This window comes from Triturus cristatus, chromosome 2_1 (genome assembly GCF_964204655.1).
Source record: "Triturus cristatus chromosome 2_1, aTriCri1.1, whole genome shotgun sequence".
Lineage (NCBI taxonomy): Eukaryota > Metazoa > Chordata > Amphibia > Caudata > Salamandridae > Triturus > Triturus cristatus.
Genome location: NC_140581.1, coordinates 866,376,552 through 866,392,138, shown reverse-complemented (window position 1 = coordinate 866,392,138; position 15,587 = coordinate 866,376,552). Strand labels below are relative to the sequence as shown.

Sequence of the window (15,587 nt, the reverse complement as noted above, 5' to 3'; positions counted from 1 at the left end):
CAGCGGTTAGCCACGCCTGACGTAAAATTATGAATTTATGTTACAAGTGTTGGTTTTGCATAACAAATTGAAAGCAATTGGAAGTCATGAATTCTGATAGGATAGAGAGCTCCTATTTACTAGAAGCTGCTAAAAATGCGTGATGGTTTGCTGATGCCTGAGGAGGTGGAGTGAAAATTGGATATATGTCTTAGTGGTTTATTCATATAATGTTGTCTTTTATTGATTATAACTATTTGTTAGATAAAGGGTGTATGTCTTTGGTAAAGTCTGTATTGTTTAGTGAATCAATAAAGTGGAATTAAAATGTTTTCATATAATGTGATATAAATAGTTGAATGAAATATTTATATTGATTAATTATGTGTTTATTGAAATTGTATTATTGCGTGTATTGCCTTTATAGCCATAATATGCAACAAATAAACTTTGGCACGTGTAACTTATATAGCTAATCCTGGCTTTTTAGACACCAGTGAAATCCATGAATGAACTATGATTTTAACAGCAAAATTACACAGTTTATTTAACTGACCTATACGTTCAATTGTCTATTAATATATGAATAATAAATGTAGGTGAGAAAAATCTGCCGCAAAAATAAAGTACATGTAGTAATGGTTTCACTTAACTCTAGAAAAATTCTTCAGCTCAGGAGCTAAGGTTCAAGGCGGAGGTTGGAGTTTTCCACCCTTGTAAACGTGTTCTCTCTCTCAAACAGCCCTTCCTTCTCAGTGATGCGAGAGGCCCATTCTTACCAAACCAGTAATATGGGCCGATTTTCCTTGTTTGAAACAGGGCTCTTGGCACCCTTGCTATGCCACTGGTCCCAGCAGCCTGTGGCCCCTACCATTTGAAGGGAGTGTTTGGAACCTTCAAAACCAGTTGCACACAGGCTGTCAGCGTTCAAAGCAAAGAGCAGAGCCCATTTTGCTATTGCAGTGGAAAAGTGCCACAGAAGTGTCACATTAGTGCCCATGAAAGGAGTAGAAGTGCCTGCATCAGGAAAGCTCAATAACTTAGCAAAGGTATGCCATTTAGTGGAGAATTCACACAAGTAACACGCCAATGGGCCTGGCCTTTTTGGGCAATCATATGCAAAAGAAAGTAAAGTAAACTTTAAAGTAAAAAAAAATAAAAATATGAAAGAAGAGCTCAGCCCTAGCACTGAAGTGCACTTTTTAGGTTGCGCTGTTCGCTCTGCGAGGCATGCAGAAGTAGAGTATGGGAGACAAGCTGCCCTCACTCTCTAACCATATTTTTCATTGGTTTCTGTCTTTGTCCTTCGTAAATTCTGTCTTCTGATTGATAATGAGGATTGTTAGTCCCGCCTTATTATGGCCATGCCGTCATTTGTACTCTCCCATGGCTATTGGCCCCTTTACTTTGAGTGTTACACTGTACGGTACGTGTTATTTAGAGCACTATTTTCTCGCAACCCCGCCCGCACTCCCGCTATCCATGCCTTCTCGCCCCCCCCCTGGACCCCCATGCCCACCCATCCGCACTTCTGTTTGCAATGCAATAGGTCTCGAGTAAATGTGAGTCCTATTGCATTGCAAATGCTTGTTAGATCTCATCTACATCATGCACCTCTGTGCATGCCACTGTGTGGGAGAAAGTTTGTGTTTTGTGCACACACGTATGACACGTTTGTAAAGGGAGAGTGCCGTGCAATTGGATTACCGTAATCTATGTATTTCAGCATGGGAGGGACACATGCATTCTGCTTCGTCTGAGCTGTTCTATGTTGAAATCACGGCACCATACACCGCGAAAAGACTCTTTTCATGCCATTGCATTATTGCCTATAATGCAGGCGCTGCATGCCGCAAGGTGACATTGGTAATTGCATTTTAACACAAAATAGTACAATGTTATCGTTGTTGTCTGGCCACGACTCACACCGTGAATTCTTGTTTGAATGACTATGCCCCTGGTAAGTCCTTTTTTGTTGAGTGCATTGGGGTAGATTTGGGTGCACATCTTGGCATGCATTTGAGCATAACTTTGGATGTGCAAGCAGACTGCTTCTGCAGTGACCCACGAGTCTGCACTGCGCAAGTTTGGTGTTATGTAAGTGGCCCTCGGGCTCGGTAGATGCTCCACTTTTGTTCCAGGAAGAGCTTGCAAGGGTATTTGAAGATAACATTGAAAAAAACCTTCTAGCAGGCTTAGTCAGGCAGAAATCTTGTTAATATTCATGCAGTGGGCGGCAGCGCCAAGCCTGATATTCCCACTGGAACTCGAGAGAGTAGGCCTGGTGATGTCATCATGGGATGAGCATGGTATCGCAGCACATGGGATGAGGCCAGCGGTCCACATCTGTCCGAAAGGTCTATGGTAGGGCCCATGGAGCACAGCAAAACTGCATGGGCCCTGGTGAAGGGTTTGTGTGAAGTCTGTGTACTCACAGTTCAGCATATTGTTTTTAACTTTGAGAGCTCGAGAAAGAAGAAAGATCCTGAAGTTTATTTTCATTAAAAGAAGGGCAGCTCCAGCGGTTAGCAGGTATTGATACCAGCTGTGACAAGGGAGCAGTCAGGTTAACAGGGCCACTGGGACCGTATTAGATTACGGTCACCTGAGTGCGCCGGGGCAGGCGGGAACAGTGTGCACTGTTACTGTGAATGCGCTATTCAGAATGTAGGTGCACACTTACTTTAACAAGCATTTGCAATGCAATAGGTCTCACATTTACGTGTGTTCAAGCTATTGGTAGTGTAAATGACAAGGCCTCTTATTTATGTTTTAAAAACCAAAACATAAATAAAAGGCATTGTCATTTACAATGCCAATAGCTCAAACTCGCGTGAATGCGAGATCTATTGCATTGCAAAAGCTTGTTTAAGGTGGATGATCACATATGATCAAACAAAATACCATTAATCACTGTGCAAGTGAGCCAATGGCTGAAGAGGTCTGACCCACTCCCTCTCTATGCAGTGCCGCATGGAAGCAAAATGTGAATGACAAGATTAAAGGCCAATGGATATAGAGAACTAACTCAAAGCCCTCTACAGAAGTACATATTTATGGATTATTAATTATGGTTCTAGTTTAATACATGAAGCTAGCAAATGAGCTATAGGTGCTCTTAAGCTATACCTAGCATACCTAACAAGCACAAATTGCAAAGAGTACATTCAGTACCTCCAGCCCCTAAAGAAAGAAAGAGTGTTTGATGCAGGTCATCATCACCCGTGGTCTGCTTCACCTGCCTCCAGAAGGTCTATGCGGTGTGGTTAACCAAACTCTGAACCACGACACCGAATTCCCATTTAGGACTGGCAGTGGGACCCAAGCACCGCGATACACCAATTATTTACCTGCAGTCAAAATGAAAGGAAACATGGGCACTTTGGTGGGAAATTAAAGACTTATAGCAAATGGGCATCTGTATCATTGCTGTCGCCTTTTTCTGTTCTCGAGGGCCCTTGGCTGTCACGATGACTGCCTCTAACACACAGCATGCCTGCAATGGGCAAAGCAAAAATACAACTCCCAGAATGCAAAGTGTTGCGGGCTAAAAGGTCAGCACTGGATTAAAAAATCGTGAAAGGAGGTCAGAACGTCACTAACGCTGTGTACCCGTTCAATGATTACATTTAACAGCGTGCGCACGCAAGGCCCTTTGTTGGCCTTGGTATATATGGCTGACGCGGCCTCAGGAGGAAGGGTTACCTTGCCACTTTCAAAACTGACGTGAAGGACCATTTATGTACAGACGGGAGGTTTTTCTGGCTTGCGTCGCTTAACTCCATAGCAATGCAAGTGATGTGACTGACTGTCATTTAGATTCGTCATGAGGGCGGTAAACTCAACCGCCACTAGGTGGTGCCCCATACTGGACATCCTTCGAAATGTGTCCCCGAAGATTGTTTTTGAGTTTGGGCGACTTGCTCATGCACCCGCGAGGAAGGGTCTTTAGTCCCTTGGGCGCCACTAAAGCTTCAGGCAGGCCGGGTTTGACAGTATTAAAAGACAATCATAGTCATTTTCTCATGATTTAAAGGTTGGAATACCAAATTCGAAAATGTTGATGGTAATCCCTTTTCCATCTATCTCCCTCTTTATCTGTGAAATATTTGGATTTAGCATAGACAACGCTTTATCACTAACAGTGCACATAAACAAGTTTGTCCAGTTCTCAAACTTTGTCCATTAATCTTAGAAAAAAATAATAATTATCTCCCGACACCCAAGCTGTTCGTGTGCTATTGATGAGATTTTGGCAACACCATTTTAGCTGCAGCTTTCACACTACAGCTCGACTCGTATCAACAAAGAAAACGTGACTATATTACACCAGTTTTAAAGAATTACACTGGATCCAATCCAGGCCAGATTAAAACTTTAATAATGCTGTCTGATTAAGAGGTTTTGTCATTGAGTACCAAACCTTATCTGACAACCATGCTCGCCATCTCTGGAGGAGACAAAGGAGTAAGATTGTGCGCATATGTTTAACTAACACACACACACATGCACAATCAAGCTCCCCCCTCCACCCCCGATTGTAATCTAAACATTACTTCGGTCTGTGGAAGGGGCTGTGGTCTTCAGAGCCACGCCACTTTTTTCTGCAGTCTCTGGGTTGGACACTTAGGCCCTTTTTCTCCTAATATCTTTCTGAAACGCTCTATATGCATATCTCAAACCTCATCTCCTTCCTCTTCAGCACTATCTTTGCACTGTCTCCTACACGTACTTCCTTGCATCTCATTAGCTTCACCAACACCCCACCCACACACAGTACCCAATTACCAATAAGCACCTTGGGCCAGATTTACTAGGAGCTTGTGTTGCCCATGCGTCACACAAGGCAACGCAAGTCCTTATCCTTAACTGGGATTTACTAACCCTAGCAAAGCCACCATGTCTGGCTCAGTGTGGTTTAGAAAATGCAAGGTAACTCAAGGCAGTACATTTCGCTGCCTTGCATTACTTCGAGGCAGGGAGGCATTTCACAGGTGGAGTGTGGACGTTCCCACGCATCCACCCATGGATTCCGGCGCATTCCCAGATTTACAAAGAGTTGTAAACCTGGGAATGCGTCAAAATGGTATGCCTCCCAAACCCAAGCATATCGAGGAGAAATAGCTTTATTTCTCCTTGTTACTTCCTTTTTAGTTTTCGCCTGCACAGCTCTTGCGCTGTTCTTGAAAAATCTACTGTTTTTAATATAAACTTAAAAGGGACTTACATCCCTCTTCTCTTTCCTGGCTTCTTATTGGTTCCTGTGCGTGCCACTTACCTGTGCTCCATTTCTATTGGCTGCAACATATTTTCCTGCATTTACCAATGCTTTTTCCTCGTCTGTTTCTCTTATCAGTTTCATGCCGCCCAAATACTGTAAACACCTGCTTTCGTGGGAATATATTTTCATAAAGTTTTGCCTTTTACTCTTGCAGCATATTTATATAACAATTTATCACCCGGACAGATTAAGTGATTTGCATAGAATCACAGGATGTTGCGCAGCGCCATAAAGACTCGAACAGGATCTCCAGCTCTTGAGTCAGTAGCTCTCGATGCTGCGCCACATCCTCTCCACTCCTGTGTTATTTGTCAGGGAGTTATTTCCTTCTCCCGTGCGATGATTGAAGAATACAGCTCTTTATTAATTACATAGGCAAACCGATGTATTAATAATGCTTGTTCTATGTGTGATGCATTCTGCATCATACATGAAAAAAGGAAAATGGCTTTAAGGATTGTTTTTGTGCAGGAAGGTGTCCAGCGCAAAAAAAATCCTGCTCGTAAGAGTGTCTGCATTGGCGCTAGGCAGCACGTAGAGCGCCCGGGCAAGGGGGCAACAGATAGGGGCCATATGTTTGTAACTATGGCACATTTCTGATGTCTCCCTTTCACGCAACGCAGCACAGCAAGTTTCCGTGCTGCATGCGTGAAATGCTGGTAAATCTGCTCCCCGATTTTCTTTTAATTCTGCCCTGTCATTATTTCGACAGCTGTCTACCTCCTTCACACACTTCTGCACAGAATCACAATTGGCACATCTGACCATTGTTCTGTGTCCTCCGCAGAGAGATGAAGGATTGAATGAGCAAGTATTCTGAAGCCCTTTATCAGTCACTGACTGGCTCTCACTGTGAGAAATTGGCACTGTCTTTGATCTGAATTCCAGAGCTCTTAATTGTGACAGTTCAAACATCCCCATATTAACTGAACACATCAGCCGTGATTAAGGCCTAGGAGGGCTGAAACACGTTGGTGTGAATTGACTCAGTGAATAAAACTTGAGAAGAATTGGAAATATAAAGTGCAGCGTATTCTTGTATTAAATTACATTTTAGGGTTTGAATCCAGCTCATCACGCTAGCACCCGTTATTGAGCGCGCCGCATGGAAGGATTATATTGTGCAAAAAATAAAAAATTATATATATATATATATATATATATATTCACTGAAAAAACCATAGGTTTCACACATGTTATAGTTAGCTGGACATTTTACTGATAAAAAACCAATGAAATTCCCCCGTTATAGTTACTGTAGGCAACTATAACTCACGCGACCGCAATCCTCTGCTGATGCTAATACTGTATTTAGACACTTATTTGCCCATGTCTTCTTCCATTAAATTTTAGCTATACATATATTACAAATATTTTTTTTTCATAAAGACACATATGTCATCAGCAGAGGATTACGGTCGCGTGAGTTATAGTTGCCTACAGTAACTATAACGGGGGAATTTCATTGGTTTTTTATCAGTAAAATGTCCAGCTAACTATAACATGTGTGAAACCTATGGTTTTTTCAGTGAATTTGCAAGGTTTTTTAAATGCTAATTCCTAACTATAACGTGTGTGAAACCTATGGTTTTTTCAGTGAATTTGTACGGTTTTTTAAATGCTAAGTTACTTTACGCCATTTGTGGCGTGCGCGCCCACTTAACGCAGTTCGTTCGGGAACAGAGTCTTCCTTTTGAACCTTAGACTCTGCATCGGTACTTACTTGTAGGTACCACTAAAAAAATGACTTCATAAACACAACAGCTCTTTTTAGAGCTCCCTAATATCTAAACTCTTAAATCTGCTTTTCATTTATTTATTTTTATTTTTTTTACCGTACACTTACCGTAAGCTTACCGTACGCGTACCCCGTGATTTTTTTAAAAATCAATAAATGTTTTTTTTGTACTTTTCTGTCCTTCTTTGACCCCCTTACAAATGTTAGGGGGTCTGTAACTCTCCTCATTGCCCCCTTTTCTTGTTTTCACTCTTTTTTTTCAGAGTGAAATACACAAAATGGCGGCCGCCGCTTCCTGGTTTCGGCCGATTCGAATGTTTACTAAGATCTAAGAGCCAATCAGAATCGCGCTCGCGCACGCCACCGTACGCTTACGGTAAGCGTACGGTAAGCGTACCGTAAGCGGGCTCAGATATATATATTGATTTAAAGGCTATTTTCTCAGAATCTACTGAACAGATTTACACCAAACCTACAAAAGGCACTTCCTTGACCTAGGGACTACCTCTCTGCCAAATTTCGAGTAATTCTGTTCAGCCGTTCGGGCTGTAGCTCGTTCTAAAGGTCCTATGGAAAAATGCATGGGAAAAACGCGTTTTGGGACCCCCCTTTTATCTCAGCCCCCGCTTGACGGATCCCCCCGAGACTTTCAGGGTAGGAGCGGAGCGTAGCGCCCCACCTATTTTGAGAAATTCGCGAGGATTCATCGACCGGCGCCAAAGTTATTCAAAATAGAATGTTGCGGATTTCCTATGGAAAAGGGGTCCTAACTATAACTACCTACTGGCGACCGCCAGTAGGTAATATATATATATATATATATATATATATATATATTACCTACTGGCGGTCGCCAGTAGGTAGTTATAGTTAGGACCACGTTTCCATAGGAAATCCGCAACATTCTATTTTGAATAACTTTGGCGCCGGTCGACGAATCCTCGCGAAGTTTTCAAAATAGGTGGGGCGCTCCGCTCCTACCCTGAAAGTCTCGGAGGGATTCGTCAAGCGGGGGCTGAGATAAAAGGGGGGTCCCAAAACGCGTTTTTCCCATGCATTTTTCCATAGGACCTTTAGACAGGGCTACAGCCCGAACGGCTGAACAGAATTACTTGAAATTTGGCAGAGAGGTAGTCCTCAGGTCAAGGAAGTGCCTTTTGTAGGTTTGGTGTAAATCTGTTCAGTAGATTCTGAGAAAATAGCCTTTAAATCAATATATATATCTGAGCCAGCTTACGGTGCGCTTACGGTACGCTTACCGTACGCGTACGGTGGCGTGCGCGAGCGCGATTCTGATTGGCTCTTAGATCTTAGTAAACATTCGAATCGGCCGAAACCAGGAAGCGGCGGCCGCCATTTTCTCTCTCGCACTGAGAGTGATGATGAAAATACAAAGCACAAAAACATGTAAAGGGGCTGTTTAGACAGCTCCCACACACATAGCCATGTTGAGGGAGTCCCCAAAGATCCCCCAAGGCCAAAAACGGATTTTTTTTTTTTTCGCTAATTTTGCCGATTACGCTTACCGTACGCGTACGGTAAAAAATGATATAAAAAAAAAATTATCCACACTCTCCCCATCCCGTGTGCAATTGGTGGCCGAAGTCCACCAATTGTGCATGGCTTATAAGAGATGAGATAAACTGTAATATTTAAAAAAAAAAAAATAAAAAAAAAAATTATCCACACTCTGTCCACCCTGTGTGCAAATGGTGCCCGAAGGGCACCATTTGTGCATGGCTTATAAAAATTACGAAAAATTAAAATATTACCTTTCAAAACGAAGTGCATCATATGTCCTCCATGTGCGCACGGTGCGCGAAGCGCATCGTGCGTACATGGCCCATCTAGCGTAACGTGGGCACGCGGTGCGCATAGCGCACCGCGTGCCCACCGTGCGTGCACGGCACTAACTGCGTAAAGTGGGCGCGCGGTGCGCGAAGCGCACTGCGTGCTTACTGTGCGCGCACGGAACGAACTGCGTTAAGTGGGCGCGCACGCCACGAATGGCGTAAAGTAACTGAGCATTTAAAAAACCGTACAAATTCACTGAAAAAACCATAGGTTTCACACACGTTATAGTTAGGAATTAGCATTTAAAAAACCTTGCAAATTCACTGAAAAAACCATAGGTTTCACACATGTTATAGTTAGCGGAAATTTTACTGATAAAAAACCAATGAAATTCCCCCGTTATAGTTAGTGCAGGCAACTATAACTCACGCGACCGCAATCTTCTGCTGATGACATATGTGTCTTTATGAAAAAAAAATATTTGTAATATATGTATAGCTAAAAATGTATGGAAGAAGACATGGGCAAATAAGTGTCTAAATACAGTATTAGCATCAGCAGAGGATTGCGGTCGCGTGAGTTATAGTTGCCTGCACTAACTATAACGGGGGAATTTCATTGGTTTTTTATCAGTAAAATTTCCGCTAACTATAACATGTGTGAAACCTATGGTTTTTTCAGTGAATATATATATATATACTTATTTCACAGTATGCACTATTTGTTGAATGAAAAGCTTCGGGAAAATACCATCCTGGAAAATAAAAATACTTCTTAGGAAATCCGGAGAAAGTAAAACGTGAACAATACTGGTGCACCCGGGCTGGGAGGGTAGTGTCCGGTTTTCCAGCTGTTTCTGTCACCGAGTGGTGGGGAAAAGGGGAGGGGTTATGACAGAGATGGGGCACTGACCACACCTGAACCTCCCCTGTACCCTCTTTGCTCAAAAGCGCCCAGGGAGAAATTACCTTTGGCACACCCCTCCCACTTGCATCTTTGTAGGTGTCTTGGGAAAATAGGAGGGGTATGGGAGGTGAGAGGGGACAAGAAAAAGCAGAAAACAGATTTCAGAACAATGTTTACTACATACTTCTTTTAAGCCAGGGTTGTGGGAGACGGCTGCAGGCTACTCCTGCACCCCTTAAAGTCTGGGCCCTGAGCATGGACCCAGCTCACCATGCTAAAGGCCAGCCCTGAGAACCAGCACACTCTACTGGGATTTACAAATGTCATTTATTCATTCATGAGTGAAATATTATTTGATGCTATTCTAGCTGTAGCCGGCAACCTTAACAGAAGATCCCTAGCAGAGGATGCTGTGGAGCAACCCTGGGGGAGAAAAGGAGCCATGCTGCTCTCTGGTAATGAGAGTTACTGAAGGTCACTGCTACTGACAGGCTCTCCCCTCCCTGCTGCTGTTGTGGATCTTAAAGGGGCCTTTTGTGTTTACAGGTCAGGAGGCTGGTTACCGCAGTGACCAGTGAAGGTGAATTCACCTGAATCACCTATTAGGATGCTAAATTGCAGGCGAGAGGCCACCGAAGGGGCGTGGGTGAAGGGATGGGATGGGGGTATGTAGGAAGACTAACGAAGAGAAATAAAGTGTATATAGAGAAAATGGAGGCACTGGTGGACAGAAAAAAAACATTACCTAGGTCAGCTCAATATACATGTCTCTAAATCTAAACGCCCTGGTCACCAAATCCCAAGGCCAACCCTTCCCATTAGTTTCACATTCGTTACATATGCTCCTACAATTCTTCACCTAAACTCAACAGTATATTACTTTTTTAACCTTTTAATTCTATATGTAAAGCACACTCGCGCCATTAGGTAACGCTGCAGCGCTATACAAAATGAAAATACATAGGTAAAACTTGCTGAACTCTTTTACCAACACATATTTCGTCAAGAAAGCGCCGAGAGTCACCTTTCTGACACTTACCATTCAATGGTATCTACAAATCGAAACCGATGTTAATCATCATGTATCTCTACGAGCACGCCTCCCCCTCCTACCGCCCAACACCCCACGTTAATCTTCATTAAACCAAGCCAAGCGGCATCAGTCTACCAGCTGTCAACAGAGCACTGCTCCGGTAACGTGAACACTGCAGCATTTCAGGGGAGCTCCGAGTACCAATGAAAATAATGAGTCAGCGACTACATGGCCAGCGGCTCTTTGTCAAAACACATCATAATATGTTTCAAGTGCAATTGCGACTTGTTACCGACCTTGCTGTGTTCCTCCCCTCCTTTGGTTTCTGTAAATGCTACAAGCAAGAACAGGGATCCCCCTCCCCCTGCCCTGGATTTCGATGGACGCTTCCTAATTAACGGCACAACTTCGAAATGTTTTCTGCGATGCCCTGGACAGTAAGGAGTAAATCACTCATGATTTTGAATTCGGGCTTTTTGGGCTCCCACTACCCTCTATCAACTCCCCTACCATGGTTTCGAAAATTGATCTTCCGAGACAGATTCATAACCTTTAAGGAATCTGTCAGACACGCGAGGACAGGCGACCAATTAACACAGAGCGGACGGGGCACAGCCTTGTTTTGAATCGGCGGTGGGGGCGTGAGACGTGAGTGGAACTCTGGTTGCCATGATAATAATAGGTTTCCTCGCGGAGTCCCACCACTGGGAGGGGAAAGTGAAGTAAAGCATTTAGATATGGTGGGGGTGGTGCGGTGGAAGAATCACCGTCAGGGCACGGTCGGTCTGGGACAGAAACTAGACCCAGGTACAGGGGCATCTTAAAGATTTTAGGGGCACTGGGCCAAACATATTTTTTTTTGGGGGGGGAAACTATTTGGAACAGCTTTGAATGTATGATCCAATTTCAGCCCTCTTTGGCCAGTCACTGACACTGGTTCACATTCTAAGGGGAATATGTACAAGCCCCGATCGCCATGGGAACGTCACTTTTTATGACGTTCCCGTGGCGATAGGGGCCTTGCCTTATGTGCAAGGAAGCGTTAAGCCACTAAATGTGGCTTAACGCTGCCTTGTACATAAGGCACCCTTTCACGCTATGTTTAGCGTGAAAGGGGCGTGCAGTGGGTGTTGTGGTGGACGTTTCACCGCAACTCCCATTGTATTTGACGCTGACCCCTATTTACAAGGGTGGCGTACATAGGAGGCAGCACCAAAATTAAGACCAGAAAAACCCAGGTCTTAAGGTGTAAAACGAGCAGAAATGCATTATTTCTCCTCATTTTTGCCTTTTCCATGTGCATTGCCTTGTACAGCACACATGGAAAAAGCAAAATGCCATGTTTTGTTCATGTACTGAAAGGTGTCCCTTCCTGTACATAAACAAACCTTTTAAAAAAATGACATTTAGTATCTTTCATGTGTGCTGCATGAAGCAGCACACATGAAAGTTACAAAATGGCATTTTAGGATTGGTTATGTGCAGGAAGGGACACCTTCCTACACATAACCAATCCTTCACTGCACACAGGCGAGTGCAAGGGTGCCTGCGTTGGCGCTAAGTTGCAGGGGGAAACGCAAGGCTGCACCACATTCTTGTACGTATGGTGCAGACTTGCTTTCCCGAAGTGGCGGAGCATGTCGTTAAGCACAGGAGGCTAACGACACACTGCCACTTCGACATACATGGCCCTAAATGTTTTATCTAGTATTCAGGGATAGTGGTGTGCGTTTTCGATATTGTAAAACAGCAGCACCTCACTAATATTGCACATAATCTCTGCAACCCACTGCCATGTCTCATATGTGAAGTCCTGTTTTGATCTAAAATAAACTTTTTTTTATGGATGCTGCATGGTGTTGAACAATAAACACAAAATTTCTCTACAAAATCTCTGTAACAGACTCCCACACATTACCTGCATTAAAAATAAATTAAAGGATAATGGTATTTAAAACAATTGTTTGAAAATCATTCAAGGTCATCAGGGAAGAACTATGTGGAAAACTAGGTCAGATCTATCAGGCTGGGGGGCGGGGGAGGGGCGGGCTAAAAGTCTGGGGCGCTGGGCCAGAGCCCAATTTGCCCATGCCTTAAAACGCCTCTGCCCAGGTAACAAATTAAAAGTGGTCCCTATTAGCGAATCTGAGAGCTAAAAAAGAAAATGGTACCCCAAGCTCTTGTCAGTGGTCTGACTTATTGCAAGCACTCTCCCATCACCCTTTTTGGCTACAAAAAGTGACCCATATTTCCAAGTCAGGGCAGTTTTAAACTTGAAGTTACAAACAGAATAGGTGTCGTGCACGGTGGGGGACACTGTGCAGCAGGCAATGTTTATGGTAACATCAGATAAGTCAACAGTAAATATCATCCCACCAGACCATAAAACGGACCCACAAACAAAATCAACCCTTCGTGATCTGTCAGCCCAGCCCTTAAGGCACTGCCTGGTCGCCCTATAAGCCAGTCTGACACTGCGGGAGGGTGTGCTGGAATTGGAACTGCACTGGCCACACGCGTGGGAGACAACCGAGGTAGGGAATACTCACCGAGGATCCCGCCCAGAAGGGGCACGAGTTCTTGATCTGCAGGGAGCTGCTGAGGGACAGCGCCCCGAAGCTGAGCGCCACCATGCAGCAGCCCAGGATGAGCTGCAGCAAGCCGAGCGACAGCAGCGGCCTTGCCGGCAGCAGCCCCGCGGAGCCCCGGTGCTGGGACGACGGGCCGGCGGCAGGAGGCAGCAGCGACAGAGGCGGAGGCAGGGTGCAGAAGCCCGGCGGTCCCCTGGGAGGGGGCATCGGCCAACCCCCTCCACGGTGCGAAACAGACCAGCGGGCCCGGGGAGGGGGCACCGGAGGCTGCAGGTCCCCGGCACAGGAGGAGGAAGCGGTGGTTGCCGACCCCGGGGGCGCAGCCATGGGGCAGCAGGAGCCAGGCAGCAGCATGGGCAGGGACATGGCGCTGAGCGGGGGGACAGACGACCGGAGGAAAACAAACTGTAAAAGCTATGCAGTCAGCCCCGAATCCGAGCTCCACAGAGATAAGAGATGCGGAGTGCCTGCACAGGGCGGGAGGAGGGGGAGGCCCTCTTCTGCAACAGCCCCCGCAGAAGCCATGCTCCGCCGCAAGCAGGCACCAGCCGCCAGCCTCCGCTGTAGCACCAATCCTTCTCGGCGCCCCTCCACAATCCGTCCTTATCTTCCCTGTTGTTTTTCTGCCCCTTTCCGTACCACTCCAGTCACCATATTGTCTGTCCCGTTTTCTCTCCAGAGGGAGGGCTGAGTGAGGTGTTTGAAGTTTTAAAATAACTCTTCCGAGAGGATGGGGTTGGCTGAGAAGCTGCCTGTGGCTGGATTACATTTCACATTTTTTTGGCACGGGAACACATTGGGAAAGGAGCCGAGGGAGTGAAGAAGGGACTTGCCCGCGCTGCAGACTCCTCGTGCTCTGCCCCGCGGACACCTCATATTTTTAGCTGGCTGTGTATGATTTAGAGAGGTCGGTGCATGGTCTTTCGGGGGAACTTGTTTCAATATTTCGGGCTGTTTCATTTTCAAGCTACTCTGGTAGACTTGAGCTCAGCCTTTTGTCCAGCCGCCCCTTCCTTGCCAAGTAAGCTCTGTCGCCTTGGGTCCAATTTTGGAAAAGTGAGAAGACTTGACCGACAGCACGTTTTATTTTCTATCTGTGTGTGTGTCCACGTCATCGTTTCTTAAGTTTTTGAGCGGTACTTCATGCCAGGCTTCGTGCTGGTATGACTGTAGCTTCCAATACTTATTTCCTGAGGTCCCACTTTTCCTTTTTACACATCTGGCACAGTCAGGCGAGGGTGACACTGTTCCCAGTTCTGAAACTCTCCCCTACAAATCACAGATTTCAGGTGTTAGTCTCATTTAGTCAAAGGAAAAAACACAAGACTTCAACACCCAGAATGCATTAGGCTAACACCCAAATCTAGGACTGGAAAGACTGCCCATAATAACCTGGGAGGAGGTGGTCACCCTAAGTCAAACAATCCTGTTTTCTCCCAAATGACCTGTACTCATAAGGAGGCCTAAACGAAAGGCTGCCTACATGCACTCCTGCTAATATATCCAAGCAGGACCACTTGGTAATGACTCTATCCCCTCAAAGGGGATACAGGGGCAAACGTCTCTTGACGAGGATGAGGCGACTCAGCTTAATAGAGGCTACTTGTAAATCATCACGTTATTATCCCTCGTCTACCTTCTCATCAAAGTACCTAGTGGACACATTTACAAAAAAAATAACTTAACAATCAATTTTGGTGCGCTGCATTGCACTAGGGGGAAGAGAGCGTTGGAGCGCCAGGTCTACTGAGATGGCTCTTCTGGCCTCTTCCCTAGACCTGGTGCTCAAACAGGCTGCCCAGCCCCACTCACACTGTTGCATCATGGTGCAAAGGTATGCTTAGACTAACTTTACAACTTTTCACACATTGGATATGTAGTGTACAATGCAGTATACATGCAATGTGAGAAAAGGTAGCAGAAATAAAAACATTTGTCCTTGTTAGCCCCTACCTCGAGGAGTCATTGGTGGTAAGTAGTGTGGCAGCTCTCATGTAACACCCAAGGACACGCTTGACGTAAAGTAGCACAAACCACTAATTGCGTAACTATTGGAGCTACTTTCCAGGGCATAAAAAGTTTCGGGCTGTAAAATAAACACTTTCTCAATACTTAGAGCCAATTTGCACCACTTTGCATGGCTTCACACATGTGTAAAGTCTTAATAAATCTGCTCCCTTCTGCTAAGGACATGCCACTGCAAAATATGTAGGTAGGTTTGAACGAACAAGCACTGGCATCCCATGCACCACTGGTGAATTTATT

The 15,587-nt window shown here is 45.0% G+C and overlaps 1 protein-coding gene across 1 annotated transcript in view; it reads right to left on the bottom strand.

Annotated features, from left to right (window-relative positions):
* ENTREP1 (endosomal transmembrane epsin interactor 1) overlaps nt 1–14,020 on the bottom strand; it is a 174,973-nt gene extending 160,953 nt beyond the window's left edge. Inside the window, exon 1 of the mRNA XM_085633000.1 lies at nt 13,281–14,020. Within this exon, the coding sequence (XP_085489126.1) occupies nt 13,281–13,688 (408 nt within the window). The 5' untranslated portion in view covers nt 13,689–14,020. The remainder of the gene's footprint in view (nt 1–13,280) is intronic.
* Nucleotides 14,021–15,587: the final 1,567 nt, after the last annotated feature.